This window comes from Parambassis ranga, chromosome 17, assembly GCF_900634625.1.
Source record: "Parambassis ranga chromosome 17, fParRan2.1, whole genome shotgun sequence".
In the NCBI taxonomy this organism is placed as follows: Eukaryota; Metazoa; Chordata; class Actinopteri; family Ambassidae; genus Parambassis; species Parambassis ranga.
In genome coordinates, this window is record NC_041037.1 from 19,876,920 (window position 1) to 19,896,033 (window position 19,114).

A 19,114-nucleotide genomic window follows, 5' to 3' on the forward strand; every position below is an offset into this window, starting at 1 on the left:
GCTGTGTATTGTTGTTGTGTGGCTGTCCAATTGTCAAGTAAGAGCAGTCTGGAATACAGGCCCAATGTTACTATGCTGTCTCTCCTTTCTTTTGCTGTGGACATCGATCCTGACGGCGATTTACCAGCAATGAGCCAGGCTAATGAGAGGAGCTGGCTCTTTAACCTGGAGGATTCCCTGCTTCATGTGGCATTGGTTCAAATTTCTGGATCCTGCACTGATTTCTGCACCTTGTATCATCATAGCATTTGCACATATTTTCATATGGGTGCTGCTCACTCTGTATACTGTAAATATTTATAGTCATTTTACCAACAGAGCATTATTTTACTATTGATATTGATAATGTATGATCACAGTGTGGCAGCAGCTTTTGTCAGCTTTCATAGAGTGCTGAGAATTTGGTACTTGAATGTTTTAATGACCAGTTTTCTCAGTGGTCAACAACAAAAATAATCATTTGAAAAATCTAAACTTTGGTTGAGTTTGTTTGCATGAAGAGCAGGCCTTACATATTTACTTCCCTCTTTCAAACCAACAGGAGTATTATGCTCTCTTTGTAGCTCTGCTGGGTACAACAAAAGTCAAATTGTCAATCAATGGGCTGTGGGAAATGACCATTTAACAGGGCTGTCACCCTGTAGCCAGTCAGCACCTTGGTAACCCTTGATCTGTCAGGGGTGGAAGCTGAGCTCCTTGACACTTCCAGACAGGCAGCTACATCACACAATGAGCTTGTACGGGTCCTACTGTGACTTCAGTCCCTGGGCAGAGAGGAAATCAAACTGGCAGGGAGGGAGGGGTGGATGGATAGAGGGAGGGACAAGACTGGAAAGGGTGGGTGAGCAGAAACCATGAGAAGGTGAACAGAGTGGAGAATGTTTGTCAGAAACTGATCCCAGGTTAAGGTTTACACTGCTGCATGGCTCTCAAGCACTGATAGACAGAGAGATCCAGCCATCTATCAGCAGCCAACGGGTCCCTGATTAGTGCAGTCTGCACGACAAGGACTCAGAATAAAGACTGCTGCAATTTGTCAAAAAGCCTATATTTAATTGATAGTAGTAAAGATTAATCTGTCCATATAAAGCAAGGTATCTCTGTGTGTACATCTGCTCCTCATTTGTCTCCATTTAACTGATTGACATCACACTTAGTGTGAAGAAAAAAAACTGGTGTTTTTTTATTTCTCCATTCGTCTGCTTTGGTTAACATAATCTCTGTCTGCCTTCTTAGCCTAATAATTTTTTTCTAGTAGCCTGTTTTGATTATTATTATTACTGTGGTGATGTCAAAGCAACGGTTTCTGTTATTTTGCTATGTATTTGCCTACTGTACCGAACTAAGCAGTTAATCCAGTTAAAACTGGCTCAAAATAGCCATGTCTATATTTAGATGTATATTTTAGATATTACTTTATATTTAAAGTTGGATATTTATGGTTAGTAACGTTACATAATACACTAATTCAGCGTTATCATCCAAATAGACACGTTTACAACAACTGAAAAATGAGTGTTACTTGAAACTCGTTTTACTACAATTCTTACTATAACTAGTTTAGCAAGTTTTGTTGCTACTGTCCAACTTTTTTAGATAGATATTGCTAGCATGAGCAAATAAAAAAACATGACATTTATCAGTTGAAATGTTCTTTGTACTGAATAAATATAAGTTTTGAAGAGTTTCCATATCATTTCCTTCTGTTTTTATTGACAGACAGCAGCTCAACTCTTTTGAAACAGGACTCAAAGGATCGTAAAGGATTCCAATAACTGATACTAAATTGGAATGATAGCAACTCAAGCAGGTAATGACTGAGCACAGAAGGCACAGTAAGTGAAGAAGTGAAAATATTTGTGCCTCTCTGTTTAAGAACTCTCTTTCCAGGCGGCACATCACTGCAAGATGGTGTCAGGTGGTGTTGGTCCTTCGCTGTCAGTTGCTGGTGAAGCAGGCTGCTAACCTCATCCGGAACGGTTGATACGTGGTGAGAAATGTAATGAGGACTATATTTTGATTGGAATGGATTTAGTGTACTGCAGACCAACCTGTTAGCGTTGTCGGCATACAGTGTCGCACTAATGCTAAGTTAGTCTATGACATTACTATGTGCATAATGTGCAATATATTATATTTTGGTATCAGTTATTTATGTTCATTAAACTTTAATCAAGCATTTGTGGACTCAAATGTTCTTTTTTAAGGTGACCAAAAAAAAAAAGCTGGAAGTACTAGTGTTCTGATGTGCTGGCATTACCTCAGGGCTCAGCTGTAAAGTGTTCTTGCAGCACCTGCCTTGACTGTCCCACCTCCTACAAAATGTTAAGGCTGGAAAATCTTCATTACAATTAGGATTTGATATTAGTTTTGGTTTTATTTGTGTAAATCTATATTCTGCCTTTCTTGTGTTGCTAATGTTAAATAAAAATTGCAACAAAATTACCAAAGCTGCTCGTGCCTGGCACACAAAATGTACAATATTCAGCACATTCCTTTCCAACTGTATCTCTGTGGCCCATCTCAATTCACACTCCCAAACCCCTCTGAGATATTAGTCACAGTAGCAGGAAAAACAGGACGCAGAATGCAGGTGCACACCCCCATCATTACATATCATCTTGCCACAAACAGTGCTACAATGACATCGAGTGAAGATCAAACTTGTTAGGATGCAGATGTAATGAAGTACTTGTGATTTTCATTCAGTAGTCATAAACATCAGACCAGCTGTCCAGCCTCCTGTGAGTTTTAACGCATGCTATGTGCCAAAACATAGACATGTATGTTGCACTTATTAGGCGACCATCAGCCTTCCATCAGCTTGGACACTTCATCTCATTTGATGTATTTAAAAAAAAAGTAGCATTAGTATCTAAGTCTTTAGAGAGGAGCTCAGAATGAAGCTCTTGCTGCCACCAGACATGCTTCCCCTGCTGACGGGTATCTTTTAGCATATCAATACACGACACTCTGACCAATCATCAAACCGCTGCTGCTAGATCTGCTCCAATCACACAATGGATGCTCCAACGTGTGCAGCGGTCTGCGTACACCTGCTAGTTTGTGTGAGAAGACATTTGTCTATTTGAAAGCTGCATGTTCACATACAGACAATAGCACAGCACAACACTTAGGCTTGCAAACATTAAGAGTGGCGTAGACGTTGCAATTTAAAGCGGAGTGCTAAACCTGCACAACATACAATACCACAAATATATTAAGATTAAAATGCACATGGTGACCTAACCAAATGATGCAGAGTAATGTTAATGTATTTTCACTGAATGTGTCCACGATTTGCTCTAGAATTAACACGTGTTACGCTTTACCTGAGAAAAACATAGGCTAAAAGAAAATGTTCAACTGAATGTCATACTAAACAATCTATTTAAGAATAACAGCATTAAGCTTAATTGATATCAGAGGTCAGACTGCAGCTAATCAGACTGGTTTCTGTGAGCAGACAAAAACTGATGCACATGTTCTCATTAGTAAATTTATTTTATTTAAAAAGATTTAGAACAGTTCTTTATAAAGCATCCTTTCATACAGTAACCTTTGTGATAAAGCTGGTCCCGTCATGTTCCACTGTGAACCTCAACCAGCACTATAATTCCTCATTTGTGTGACTGCTGTCTTTACAGTAGTCTGAAAGAGAAAGAAAGAAGAAAAATATCAATGTTGAAGCAGCATGTTTTTTCATTCTTTCACGTGACACAAAAAGTCTCCGAACCTCAAATCTCAGCAAAACTAAAGATTTTGCACAAGAATCGGCAAGAAGATAAAAACTGTGCACTCCCCAGCACAACCTGGAATCCATGACGAACATGCAACCAGCAGTCACAGAAAGTGTTAAGTCTACCTGCAGCTTTCTACAGTTGAGATCCAGAAAACTGGTTCGTAGAAGCTGTAAAAAATGCAGATACCTGAATATTATGTGTGAAACTATTTTTTTTTCACTTTAAGACCTGTGAAAACTTGAAAAATGTTCAGTACATTCTGATTCCACTTTGCCCACATATTCAATCAATGATCAGAGAAATCCAGAGTAGTTTTTTCCTTTTGTATTGAAAAAGACAGGTCAGCTCCTTCTGCCATAACTGTGCTCTTTCACAGAGGTGTAGCATTTCATATTGCAGCGAACAATGAACCCATTCTGACTGAACATGTGACAGGAGACACATGGCTTGGGGTTTATTGTGGTCATTGTTGAGGACAGGACAGATTCAGAACTCCTAACTCCGTCTGAAACAGTCCGTCTGCTGCAAAGGTTACTGATCTGATGTCACAGTGTGAAATAAAGCTTGATAAAGCAGTTCACACATGCTAAGCCTCTGCTGTTACATAGGAACCAAATGTAGATGTTATGCAAATGCAGGCAAAGCCTAGAAATAACTAGATTATTTAGTAATCAATTATTGTCTTTAACGTTAACCCTTCGAATACAGGGTCAGATAGATTTTGTGTGTAAGGGCTGATATGGATACTGAATTGGATTGGGCGGGAAGGTGACCGTGTGCTACCTGAGACTCTGTTGCATAACTCCTCATGCACATCCTCCAAGTCCTGGCTGATCGCAGAGATGATATCATCCTCCAGCTCCTCCACCACAGTTTCACACTGAAACAAAAACACAAGCACAGAAAAAAGACTTGGCCTGGAGCGGAAAAATGGGGCTCTGCCATGCATGCCCAACACACACACACACACGCCTCGTCTGTGACGTCTTTTTGCACAATGGAGGGCATGCCGTTTGCAGGGCGGTGGCCATTTTTCTTCTTCTGGTTCCCAGACTGTTCAGCCATTTTACCAACTCAGCGGTCTCAGGGATATCCCACAGCTCCTTATCAGCCACTGTGAGCCCAGATTCTATTCTAGCCTTGTAACATTACAAATAAATATATTCACTAATTTAGAGATTATTTAAAATGATGGAAGGCCTTTATTTAAGTGTTAAAAGAAGTGAAAAGCCTGATCTGGCCACAGGCAACAAATGCTAAGATGGTTCCACAGTTCAAGTTAAAAACAAAGAGAAGTCACAGTTTCATGTGACTGCCTCAAATCCACTAAAAGCTGGACAATAACCAGTTACTGCTGCGTAATGTACCAGTTTATTTTGCTGAGTCTGATTCGCTGATTGTCTGGTTGCCATTTAAAACATAAAATGGAATTTCTCCCTCAGCATACGTTTTAAAATGTGCATGGTAGATGAAGAAAGAGCAGAAGCTCCATAAAACTCAGCACAGACAGTCTGACAATGAAAACACGGGTCTTAAACTGAACACAATAAAGGTTCTCTGCATGTGTTTCTGCATCTGAAAGCCATATTTTAGTTTCATTCATAAAAATCCCTGCCAGCCACCTGGTCACATGACAACATGGTAAGATAGGTGGCAATTCTAACAGCTACTCAGAAAATCACGTCACACACTTACCATAAAGTTTGGCTATGCACACTTAGAACTCTGCATTATCAACACTTACTATTTTAATTCATTTTGCCCATATGAGACACTATGTTAGGCTAAGGCTAATTTCCAGCTGTTGTCCCCTGGCAGGTTGGAATTGTAACATCAGCAAGTCACTCAAAACTCAGATGATCTTTGCCAACATCCTACAGTGATGATGATGTTTTACCTAGAATTTGTAAGGCTTGTATTCTCTTGGCCTAAAGACACAGAAGACGTGTAGAAAAGGATCACAGCATGCATAAATGTCATTGCAGCATGCATGAGAAAGAAAATTTGTCACATTGTATTTGATGATTTTTATCATCTTCTAGACACATTTCTCAAATTAATGTGTAATATGCAATAATAAATAAATGATATAATTATATTAGTCTGTTCATGCAAAAGAATGGCATCATGAACCAAAACCTGTGTTTTGCTATTTAAATTATGCAGCCACTGCATGGTCCTGCTGGGTGCAGGTGAACGGTTGTCTCTACCAACTGACCAGTATAGTTCCATAATATAGGACTTTGAAGTAAAATAAATTATTTGGCAACATGTCTGCCCACAGACTGTATTGGCTATTCTTGTAATGTTTGAAATTTCTGTCAGACAATTGTCTGAAATATCTTAGAATTTAGTAAATGAAATACATGATATTAAATAAACATGTAAAATGCAGTAAAACATTAATACTGTGTGCATGTGTGTGTATTCTCTTTCCACACACTAGATGTTATTAAATGTTTAGCCTGATTAAACCCTCAAATTTGTAATTAACTAAGTTACAGTAGTATCTTATAATACTTCCTGTTTACACCATTGCTTGCTTTTGATTGGCTACAAATGTTTCATGGCAACATATTCTCCGGGCTATCACTCAGTTTTAAATTTGCCCCTATGCTGTGTAAAACAGAGGTTACTTAATTAGAACTTTCCACACAAGCACAATGATGCATACAACTTTGAGCTTAAGCAGATGTACACAAATTACTCACAATTATGGATTACAGCCCTGTAACATATACACTACATTCTACAGTTTTGCACTCACTGCGAATTTCAGGGCGTTAGATGCTTCGGGTCCATCAAACTGGAAGTTTTTAAAGTCTGGAAAGTCACTGGTGGATCCACTGCTTCTGGGAGCAAACCTCATGTACTGTTTGTGCTGGGTTTTAGGGTCCACGTGGAGGGCATAGTCGCTCATGCTGTTGCACACCTCGTCCAGTAGTTCACTGAGGTGAGTCTCTGAGCGAGCAAGCGGGACCTGACCAAGTAAGAGCGGAAAAAAAGGAAAAGATACGATGACACTATTCGGTAGCATATTTCTTATTTTCCAATAAAGTCATGATGAAACAACATCAGGAAAAAAAACATATAATTATGAAAAAGAAATCAGGCATGTTGACCTCCTTAGAGTCTGTGTCAGCTGTGTAACACCACAGGGCTCTGCGTGGGTCAGCAGGGTGACCTCTTGTTTCCGCTGTGTTTTCTTGATCCACACTAACAAATCTCACCCTCCAACTCTGACTTTTAACCTGTGTCAATACCCTCCCCACCTCTCCATCCACACTGCACCATCCTCTTCCTCTCACCCCCTTTCAGGACAAAATAGCAAGGCACTGGTGTCTAGACGGGTCAAGACAGGTGCAGAGCCCTGCTCCCACTGCTCCCGGAAGAATATTGGGTGACAGGGGTGATGCCCGGGGCGGGGGAGCAGGACAGTGAAAAGGCCAAAGCGGAGGGGGTGGGTCGGGTGCTCTTTACACCTCTAACTGGGCTCAGAAAAACTAAAGGAAGGGGTAGGGTAGGTTTCCTGAGCAGGGTGGGGTCGATGGAAAAGCCAAGTGCAGGGTAAACAGCTCATCTCCTCACTGCCTCTGCTGTCTTTTGGCCCATTTATCCCCCCTCCACCCTCCGATGATCAAAGGAGGAAATCTTCCTTGTCTTCTTTGGTCAAAAGGTGGCAGGGTGGAGGTTGGGGATGGGGGAAGAGTTCGGGGTGGGGCATAGTGGGAGGGTGTACAGCAGAAAGAGGAAGAGGGGAGGGTTGTAGGGCATCTTGCAGATGAACTGGATTTGTAACAATGTAGATAAATTATTCCCTGACCCCTTTTGTTTCTTTTTGAATTGGCTGTGTTCCCTTCCGGGCCAAGCTTACTGATTACATTATAAAAACACACACACACACACACACACACACTTCGAGATGTCACAAAGTGACAAAGGGCTGCTCTGCCATCTGTTTTTCAGCAAATCCTTCCTTTGGGTTCATTCTCACTGCTTCTTGTAAATCAACCCAATCACAAATTCGTCTGTCTTTTTAGGGGAGACCCCACCTCTGGTTTCATTCCCTAAAACACCACTTGAGCTTGACAACACTGTTGTGCTGAGGAGGAAGGAAGGAAGTTGGCCGGTCAACAGAAAGTGTTATTGCAGGGGGCCAAAGGTTGGAGGGGCCGAGCACTGGGGGATGTAGGTCATGCAGCCAGTGACGATGAGGTTCACCTATCAATCAAAATCTGTTTGTGATGACTTTGACACCACTGGCAACATTTCATTATTTGAATGAGTGACTGGATTATTTTCAGTGTTTACTGGATTGCTTTAATACCTGTGCCCTATATGTGCCCAGGTTAACATTTTTAAATGTTGTAGACTCCACCAGCAGTCTAGAAGCCAAAGATGTTCTGTCAGTTCCTCAAAAGTAATATATTACTATACTATGATACTATTGTATAGAATTAAATCATGGTTTGTTAATAGGAAACTAGAAAACTCACCGTTTAATTTAACACTGGTGTTAGTGTAATTCTAGTTAAATATGTATTGTTTAGCAGCAGCCTACTTATTTTTCTTAGTTTCTACCAAATACACCATAAATACCAAAACATATTTAGTTTGCAATAAATACATTTACAGTAATTCAGATAAGTGAAATTACAGTCTGTGTTATTTAGATTTGAAAAGCCGTGAAAATAAAAATGCATCAAGTGTGTTTTGGTACTCCTTCTAAATGTTCATGAAATAATTCAAGTAATGTAAAATTTCTCACAAAAGATTTTTTTGTTCGTTCTTTGTTACTTATTATGAAAACAATTTAGTTCACTGTTTATAAGTTAAAAAAATCTTTTGGGATCCCCCATAGAAGATGACTGTACCATCTAACTCACTTAAATGACTGAATACTTGCTGAAGATATTTGACTTATACTGCCCTGTAGATCACATTTGAAAGCTCTATTTGATCAGGTTTTACATGACTGCTGGATCCCTGATTCATAATTTTAAGTATTCAGAAGAGCAGATACATTTTAAAAGAAGAATATAACAACTAGAACGTAAAAGAACCAAAGGAACTAAAAACCTGAAGATGCTAGAAATGGCCTGGGTGATGACTTTAGATTTTTTTAGCATGTTTAAAGAAGCATTCACATGTTACACCAGCTTATTCTGAAGCTTAACATCCATCATTTCAACACAGGGTCTTCTATTGCTTCTTCCACAGATGAAATTATGACTGAATGTTTTAAATCACATGAATATTTAACATATTTAATGTCATATTTTACACTGAACACCAAAACATTTGAGGACACCAGCATGTTAATATGAATGTAATGATTTCGTGGTTTACTTACAAATAATCACAGTAAAAATAATCAGACTATGAATCACTACCAAACAGTCATCTTCAAATTGACTTGGGTCTTTTCTCATTGTGTATTATTATGAGTTTTGTCCCAAACTATAAACAGGGACTCTTCTCCCCCTGTCTGACAATAAAACCCTGCCGGTCCATCTCAGCCTGTGGGCTTGGGTCTGAGTCATTATCATGCCATGCTACAAAATGGTTTGGAATTAAACCCCTTCCTTGCCAGTTGCAGCCTTGTGAAAGGGAGCTGTCAGTCACAGCGTTGTTTGAAGAATGGGGCGAGGGGTGGGGGTGGTGGTGGTAGTGGGGTGCGACCGGTTGGGAGAGAGAATAGGCTTCTCAGGGATGCTATCCTCCATTCAATTCCCATTGGACAGGGAGCCATTATTGCACCAGTGTGGACAGGGGCCTTTCAGTTTTATTGTCCTGGTGATATGGCCAATGAATACCCAGAAATGATTATTATTATCATATACTAACATCAATAATATAATAATAATTACAATAGAAGGGGGAACTCAAAATATAATTTTGACCAATATACTATTTAAGGCACAGATTAGTGATAATATCTAGTTTAATGGTAATAATAGCTACTCATTTTGACAGGACTGAGGCTGATTGTAATTAGGTACTAATTCTGACTATAAATGATATCCTGACAGAGAAGCATTAAATGATTGCCCGGGGCTGCTTCATTTTAGCAATTTGAATATGGATGAAGAACAGGTGAGGCCTGTCACAGGGCTAAAAAGCAACCACACAACATTTTGGAGGCAAAGCCTGACGCAGTCATCAACAACGTCATTGTGCAAATAACTAAAAATGCAGCTTTGAAAAAGCACTGGATGTGTGGTTCCCAAAGAAATGGTTTCTGTGGCTCAATCTAAAAGAAAATTAAGGTCAGTGGGAATTAACCAAATTTATTTGGAGTCCCTGCATGGTTATAAGACTGGATGGGTGAACATTCTACACCTACAAATTTTATTTCTTATATAGATTACAATTAAAAAGGTAAAATGTGTGTTTCCCTAGTTAGTAGCTGAGTTTCTTCTTCAGCAGTTGAAATGACATAATTTGTCATCGGTGAAAACAGGAATTTTCATGATTACCACAACACTGCACAAAGACATGGAGTCATGATTGTGGGGATTCATTTTGTATTGTAGTGAGCAATGACCAAACATGCGATGTGAGAAACATCTGTTTGGGACCACAGGGTTGTACCGCCAACAATCAGAGCATCCAACCAACTCTGTGTCCTTGTTCAGTATTGATGTTGTATACTTTATATTCAGACCTTAAATTTGTATTTTCTTTTCACGAACATTGAGAGAATACACTAAAGTACATTTCTCAGGTTGTTGGACTATTCTGTTCAGAATCCAGAACAGCATAAAAATGCATGTCACCTCACTCAGCCACATTTCTGGGCCATGATATTATGCGTCACTGTGTCAGCATGCCTTTGTGCATCTTCTCATTCTCAATGCATGACTTCCCACTGGTCACTATGAGATCAACTCGCCGCTCCAACTAAGTTCAATGTCTTTGGAGTCCTTAAATGTGTCATTGTTGCAGCAGGCAGGTTTAACTTTTGTGCCATGGAGCAGCCCCATGCCCCCAGGAAGTCCTACTGTGAGGAGGCCAAAGAGCAGAGACTTAAAACCTGCAAATCCTCATCACTGATGGCATCTAAGCTGTGACATCCCTCCCTCTCTGATTCACACCAGGTCAAAAGCTGCTGAAAAGGAGGGGAGCCGGGAGGGCATGGGATCAAGGTTTGGCTTCTTCTGTGGCTCAGTAACATTTGATTGACCAAACAATGCAACAGGTGGAGGTTAGTGTCAGCTAAGCGTAAAGGAGGACCTCATCCTTTCCTACAATGATAAACCCAAACCATTTTCAACAGAAAGGCCCAGTTGGGATGCACAGAAGTATAAAAACACTCAGCTGTTAAATAATCGTAGCTAAAAGAAATAAAAACAGAAACCCTGCCACTACACTACAGGTGTCACTTCAAACTCTACATTTAATTGTATGTTCATATTATGTTGGACATATTTTAATTACTTCTCCATTCGTCTGCATCGGTGGGTGTAAAGTCCAGGTCCTGAGGATTACTGTGGTTTTGGATTTCATTTTGTACTTTTCATTTTTAACTGACCAGTTTAACATTTTCATCATCACTTAATGTTACTATCATTAAAGCAAACACTTAGTTTAACCTCTCATGCTTAGTTTACTGCTTTTTCGTTGACTGATACACACCCACAATCTTACAGTCACACATGCGGACACAGCCAGGGGGCAAACTAAATGAAATCAAAGCACGACCCACAGGGGGCACAAGAAGAGTAATTAGCATTCATATCTAAATTAATCCACCTTTAGACAACTGCTTAATGAGAAGCTAAGAATGACACAGATAGCAGCAATAATGGCGCCATGAAGGGCACTTTGATTTCTTATCTGGATGACATACTATACACTAAGTATCCATCAGGAGGACAAACAATCGTTCTAGCCAAGAAAAGGAATGCTGATCAATCAGGTCAGCAGTTTGGAGGTTTTGGTTGTTGTCATTTGCCCTTTAAATCTTTCGTCACAGTAGCTCAGTACTCTTTTTTACTGCATTTGAAAATTGAGTTTTAAAATTTCAATCTGTGATTCAGACAATTTGTATCAATATCTAAAAATAGTAATGAAAAAAAACATTTTCATATAACAAAGACATTACAATTTGTCCATTGTTATATGTTATATGTTGTATGTGGGTGCAGCTTAGGAAGGGGCTGGATCAAAGTCAAACTAAAAGAGACTCTTGAGAGATTTCTTTTCATCGGTAAGACATGACCGATAAAGGGAGCTGCTAGGTTTTTTGTATTAGTGAGACACAGTGATGGTGACTGGACCTTTGATGAAGCCACAACATTCAGAGCCTGTTCACCATCAATAGGTTTAACATATAGCAATTTTATCCACCCATCCTGTCATTGGTGCACACACAATCAGTAGTTATCAGTGACAGTCTAAACAGGGATTAAAGCCTGGGAAATCAATAGCAGAGCTGGACACCTCATGATAGCCTGGTCCCTGTGCAACAGAGGATGAGCAGGTTTCACTGGGGCGTGACATCATTATACCGTGAACAATAACATGGATCCATATCCTCGCTGTACTCACACACAGAGTGCCGACAACACCATCGATCAATCTACTGTGACAGGAAAGGGCCTGCATTGGGACCCACCACAGCCTTCTTGTAGATCTGATATTTTTAAAGAGAGAGTACACTAGAATACAGACAAACCCTAGTACAGGAAGCCATGGGAAAATATTAATACATTTTGTTTTTCTCTCTGGCGAAATCAGTGTTAGTGCAAGTGACAATAATAAAAAACACCCACAACTTTTGCAGCTAGCACAGACACGACTACAGCAACATCCCTGATGTCTTTCCTTGCAATCAACTGCTCTTTAAGGAGGAAAGTGGTGCCACTGATTGTCATTTATCATTTTATTCAGTGTAGAGATACAGCCCTGAAAAGACAATCTATGCATTTATACCTTCCCCAGCTACAGTTTACTACCCTTAGATAAACTGGTTGTAAGGTCAATCTGCCAAATAGAGGAAAGAGAGCAATATGTTGCCAAATTTATCTATAACTATCTATATATCTATGAATTGTGTGTCAAATGCTTACATTTAATTTTACTTTCCAGACAAATAAAGACTACCTTATACCCATTGTTACTTGTACCCAAAATACCCATATAAAAAAACGGTAATTTTGTGTCAAACAAGCTTAACACTTGTTGCTCGAGCTTCAATTTTTCTCATGTGGAAGAGGAGGTACAACTCTTATTCTGTTCTTACGCATATACATATTTAAAGGAACGTACATACGTATAGTATACCTTTTTGTCTTTCATGGTTCCATCGGGGTTGAGTCTAAAGCTGCCAATGTTGATAGTTTTCTTTGGGTCCACCTGACTGATGGAGTAGGTCAGTTCATCCACAATCGCCTTGCAAGCTAGGAGACACAGTTAAACCTCAGCAAAAGCAACAAGACAGGTCAGGCACCAGAACAAGAGATTTTCGGTGGATTTTCAAATTAAAAAGCTGTGAGACTCTACTCTCAGTGGTTTCAGTAACTTGCTCTGTAACCCAGCCTGACACATGTAGAGAGGACATTAGCCATCAGGTAAACAGGCAGACTACTGCGTAATTTTGTGACTGTTGCAGGAGCTTGTAACATACACGACGCTTCAGAAGTTCTTCAGAAACGTTTCTGGCGGGGATTGATGGTGCGGTAGCACTGCAATAAAAACGTCCTGCTTACGCTCCACTGTTGGTTTCCGGCTGGTAAATCCGGGGTAGCGATAAAGCTACAAGCAACTGGATCTTCTCTCAAGTGTTTCACTAATGATTTTTAATGGACCCAAAAGTAGTCAGTCACAAAATGCTCCCCAAACTTACCATTGATACAACAGGTGTATGATGTTTGTACCCATATGTACCTATTAGCATCTATATGTAGATGAACATTGTTTACATGGTTTACTCACCAGACACATATTAATATTGAAACAAAGTGTTTGTGATGAGATCATATTAGTAGATGGTTCTAGTGAGGACCACTGCAGAAGTGCAGAAATGTCTTACTTTAGCTATCAGCCTCATCTTTATTTCATTTTTTTCCACATTTATTTAAGGGTTCTGTGCCTTACCTGAGCAATAAAGCACCTTGTCCCTCTTCCCGTGACTGCTGCTGCTGAAGACAGAGAGCACCATCACTGTCACCTGAATAATCCATGAAGCCATATCAATAACCTGTCAGGACAAACGGGACAGAAGATTAGATTAGAGTCTTTTCAATTAAAGGTGGGGTAGGAGATTGTATTCCAAAACATTTTTTTATTATATTACCTGAACCTCTCTTTACACACTGATAGCATTCAGTGAGTATTTCAGCGATTTCACATTAAAACAAAAAATATCAATAACCTGTGGAAGCAACAGGACTCTTAATGAACGGTGCTGCTTTTGAACGTTGACGACACCTGAAGCGAGAGAGTACATCTACTGAACAGGTGCTTCGAGTGTTTATATGACAATAATTCATTTTCCAGCCAGTTTACCCAGTATTCACTTGTTGAGAGAATTATTGAGATGAGTGGTAGTGTTAATGATTTATTTAGTTTTCACTAGACTAAGTGTGCAAACATGTTGCTGAGAGGCTTGTGATCTGTTGGTGATCAGCAGCTTTCTATGGAAAGCAGTTTTTGCCATAATTAAATGACTACATACATAAAAAATAACTACAGAAATAATAAATTTGGCAATTAATAAATAAATACTTTTGTCAGAAATCATACAGCTTCAGGCACGTCAGCCAGATGACCACCTCAGATATGTTTAAAAAAAATACACTTATGTACTTCAATGTTAAGGACAAAGGGGCTGTATTTTGCAAATGGTTACATTTACATACCTAAAACTCTGGATTCCCATAATATCGATAGATGTGCATCAGTGAAGATTCTGAACAATATCTGAGGGGGTCATCCAGCAGCCCTGGATGATTTCACATGGAATGACCCAATATACAAACACAGGGGGCTGTTCCAGCCGTCTTATTGTAGAAATCTGACAGTATCAGGGTTTTATCAACTACTACTGTACCAGGCTTAAAAAGGATACAATGGGTCTTGTTTTCCCACTGGATGTAGAAATGTGCACTTTCAAGCTCCATCTCTGAAGTGGCAAGTGGTTTGTTGGGTAGCGGAGCTGAAACAAGAATGTTCCCCTTAGCCATATTGGTACTGTAGTTACCATAGTGTTGGCGAGCTGTTTTTAAAAGTTTCACATCTGAGCGGCTACCTTTATGTGTGTTTCCCTTTGAACAAGACTAAGTGAACAGGCTGACTGACCCTGCGATCTGGACACCAAACACAAAAAAAAAGTTGTTAAGCGTTCTCGTCATCTTCCCTCATCATCTGCGGCTACATGCACTCTTTTTATCTGACGAGCCTAGCAGAGCCGTAGCTAGACTTTTTTTTTTTAAATACTGAGGTCTAAAATAATCATATATCATCCTAAGATAAATTTTAGGGTTGAAAAAGGCTTGAAGCGAGGCAACTGTACTTGTAGAGCAGCGAAACATCTTCAAGAAAACTCCACAAGTCCAGTCTCGCTTCAACCCCTTTAAATCCTTTTCTAAGAAGTGCTCAGTGGTTGTCTGTGTACTAGGCATTCTTAACAAGCTGGCTATCTGCAAATACTAGCTCCCGGCGCTGTATGTTGCACAGGTATCCCATCTGTAGGTGGCTGTGCTGTGGATCTGCTATTACCTCATTGTCTTTTACCTTTGGTCATCTTCAGCCTGCAAAGGTGCTTCATCCACAGTTGGTTCCACAGACAATACTGCTAACTTCAATGCTAAGAATGGCTACCAATTGTAGAAGATATTCCTTGCTGGAACTTCACTCCCTCAGCTCCACACATCTCTCGATTTCGCCGATTTCATCGAAGTTGACCCCTCAATGTCAGAGACAACTGTCTCCTGCGACATCCCAGGCATATCCACAGAGAATCACGTCTGGCGTTTGTTTATTCTGATCATTGTATCCCCTTGTTTTGGAGCAACCACGGTGTTCTGAAGCATCTTCTAAGCATCAAATATCTATTTCCTCCTTTCCTGCCCATAACCCATCCTCAGCTCTTGAAGACTTGGTCACACACTACAACCACACTCTCTAATCCTGTTTCAATTCTCTGGCTTCCATTAAATCACTTTTCATATCACACATCCTCGCCCTGGTACACTCCAGAGCTTCAAGCCCCAACGACCTGCAGCAGGCAGTGGAAGAGAAAAAAAAAAAAACTGGCCTCATTGTATATTTACAGGCATATCACATACATGTTGTTGCCCTGTACAAGCAAACAGGCAAAAACAAAGCACTGCAACAATCAAAAACAACCTGCACAATTATCGCAGCTAAAAATATAAAAGCTACTATAAATATAAGGAGGGTTTCAGATTTGGCCCTCACAACTGATGTGCCCCTTTAGTCCGCAACCTGGGTGCCATTTTGGACTCCATGCAGCATATTAATTCAGACACAAAAATAGCATACTTCCACCTCTGCAGCATCTCACGCCTTCACCATTCATTCACAGACTCTGCCACTGAAACGCTTATCCATGCTTTAACATTACGCCTGGACTACTGTAAAAAAACTCAGGCTCCAATGCATCCAGGAATCTGGCTACACATAACACCTGCGCTGGTTTTAAATATAAAATCCTCATACTCACTTAAGCTAGGGTCACACTACACAACTTTCCCAGTCTTTTTTAAAAAGATGATGCTGGGGGTCACTGCTCCTGATGAGGGATCACAGACTACCAGATTTGTCAAACCACAAACCAGCTGGTGGCAGTAATGTTTGTTGTTTGTCATACACTAACAAATTAAAAGAAGAAGGAAGAGAGCTGTTACCCTTAGAGCCATCAGTAAATGAGGAAGAAGATCAGGTAGTTTTAAATTCCCGCTACTTCCCGGTGTCTTCTGACACTATTCTCCATGTCCCACCCTCTCTCTTTTATTGGCTGTTGACCACACGTATTTGCAGTTGGGTTGGTGATCAGTTCACCCTACCCGACTGCATCTGATCCCCTCACATACTTCGGATTTGTGTCTTCACTCCCTCACACGCTAACGGATTTTTGTGCCAACTACACATGCTGACTGTCCCCAACTAGCGAAGACTGGTGCAAACTTTTTGGGTACAATCGGGTAAAAAAATGTTTCCTCAGCTATATACGTCCATACACTCCCTTCCTCCTCAATACCTCTCCGACCTCCTCACCCACTCACCCAACAGGACCACTTTGCTCCTTACACATCCCACACCTCATAGTTCCTCGTTTCAGGTTGCAGACTTTGGGAGACAGAACCTTCTGTGCCTAGGCCCCTAAAATCTGGAAGTCACTGCCCCAGACATACAAACCATTGAAAAGTTTAAGTCACTACTCAAACCCATCTGTTCAAGATAGCATGCTATAATCTGTCCTTGTAAAGCTGGTTTGTTATTATTATTTGTTTTAGATTGTCAAGTGCTTTGCATTTGAGAAAAGCGCTCAAGAAATTTAAGTTATTATAATAATTATTATTATTTGCGCTTGAGCTCTGCTTGACAACAAACTGCTCACCATTTAAAAGAACAAGCTTGAAAGTTCCCTGGTTAACTATAAACTTAATAACTACATCCAGTGGGGACACAAGTGCATCCCTTTTTAGCCTGGTGGTTACCTGGGTAACCATCACATTTGGTTAGCTCATGCTACCGTCAGATATCTACACTGAGACAACTGTAACAGCTGCTCTGGTCTGAAGATATCCCTGCCTCCATTCATTTGCATATTATGAATGGAAATAAATAAATAATATGTATTTCCCCACAGGGATTAATGAAGCAAATCTTAATAAATGTAGTAATAAATAAATGCTTATGTATTTAAAAATTGTATTTATTTATTTATGAGTAAAATGGCTTTCCATAGCATTCTGCATCACACTTTTTGAGTAAATTTTCAATTCTATTTACCTTAGGTTGGTACACTGTCACTGCTGAGTTTCTCTGTGATTGGTGAGCAAAGCTGATGAAGATAAAAAAGAACAACAATATTCTTTTAAATGGCCTTTATCATGGTCAAACCAGTGCTGTAATATGCTACGTTTTCTCTGTGCCCACACCCCTGCTGAGGGAAAGCAGACAAGCAGTGACATTTCCCAGCTTGGGATGAATGAAGTATTTTCTATTCTATTCTATTCTATCATCTTTGCCATAGAATCGTTTTAATGGTGCACTCTTTATGTCTTGCTGTAACATTATGTAATTGTGATATTCTTTCCACAACACTATCATTTTCTAAAGACCAGACACAGCACCCATACACCTGACCTGTTGACCTGCACCAACCAGGCTCCAGCTGCCAGAGGACAGCTATTTTTTGTGATAATTTATAATGTATCTGCTGTTTTTGTTCTCTTGTATCTGTAATTAATTTCACTCCAAAGAATATAGTAAACTGTTGTCAACATTCTTGTTTTCATTATTTGTGCAGCATGTTGAGATGACAAATGTAAGATTTTGAATGTTTATGCCATAGACAACACATTTGCATTTTTTCAGTGAACAGATATTTAATTATAAGTGCTACAAAAAAAAAGACTGACCAAAAATGTTAAAACTCCTTTCAATATATAAGGCCCTTGTGTGCCAGCATGGAGATGCACCAGTCATGAGGTCGCCGACAAGATTTCTATTCTACATCTGTGGGCATCTACCTAGATTTCTCACAGGCAAACAAGGTGGGTGCACTGGCTGCAGGAGGATCTGCAGGATCAAAGGGAACTCCAGCATCTAATGGGACTGCTCCAGGCCCAGGCATTACATTCTGGCCTGTAAAGTAAGAGATCATAAATATATTACAATATCACACATTGTCAATAAACAGAGCTTTACTAGTCTTAAACAGGTTTTGTATGTAAATACAGCAAGTATTTGTCTGTGGTAATGTAGGTAGCTAACCATCTAGAGGGAGAAGAGGCTGCTCTGTCAACAAACAGGCAAAATGCTGTTATGTTGCTAAGTGACTGTGTAGCAGGGCTACTAGGGGTGGGACGGTTCACAGAATCCGTGATTCGGTTTGTATGAGTTCGGTTCTGAGGTCTCGGTTTTCGGTTCGGTTCGGTTTACATTGTTGGGGTTTTTCTATTTTTAACACTCTGGAAATACCATAGATCAGCATAAAATATATACTATATCCAAAATCCACCATATCTAAGAATCAGTTCAGGGTTTCCTCTACCATTATATGAGAAGGTCAGATCACCTTTATTTTATTTTCTATATAGCACCAGATCATAACAGAAGTCATTTAAGGTTACCTTCCCTATCACATACACAGACAGTGCGCACACAAACATACA

The 19,114-nt window shown here is 39.9% G+C and overlaps 1 protein-coding gene across 1 annotated transcript; it reads right to left on the reverse strand.

Moving 5' to 3' along the window:
- Positions 1-3,485: 3,485 nt before the first annotated feature.
- Positions 3,486-18,584, reverse strand: cnpy1 (canopy FGF signaling regulator 1). The gene is made up of 7 exons (XM_028427899.1): positions 18,470-18,584; positions 17,727-17,778; positions 13,845-13,947; positions 13,032-13,147; positions 6,511-6,723; positions 4,527-4,623; positions 3,486-3,651 (listed from the first exon to the last, which is right to left on the reverse strand). The coding sequence occupies exons 1-7, from the start codon at positions 18,571-18,573 to the stop codon at positions 3,611-3,613; spliced, it is 726 nt and encodes a 241-aa protein (XP_028283700.1). The 5' UTR covers positions 18,574-18,584; the 3' UTR covers positions 3,486-3,610.
- Between the last annotated feature and the right edge of the window lie 530 nt (positions 18,585-19,114).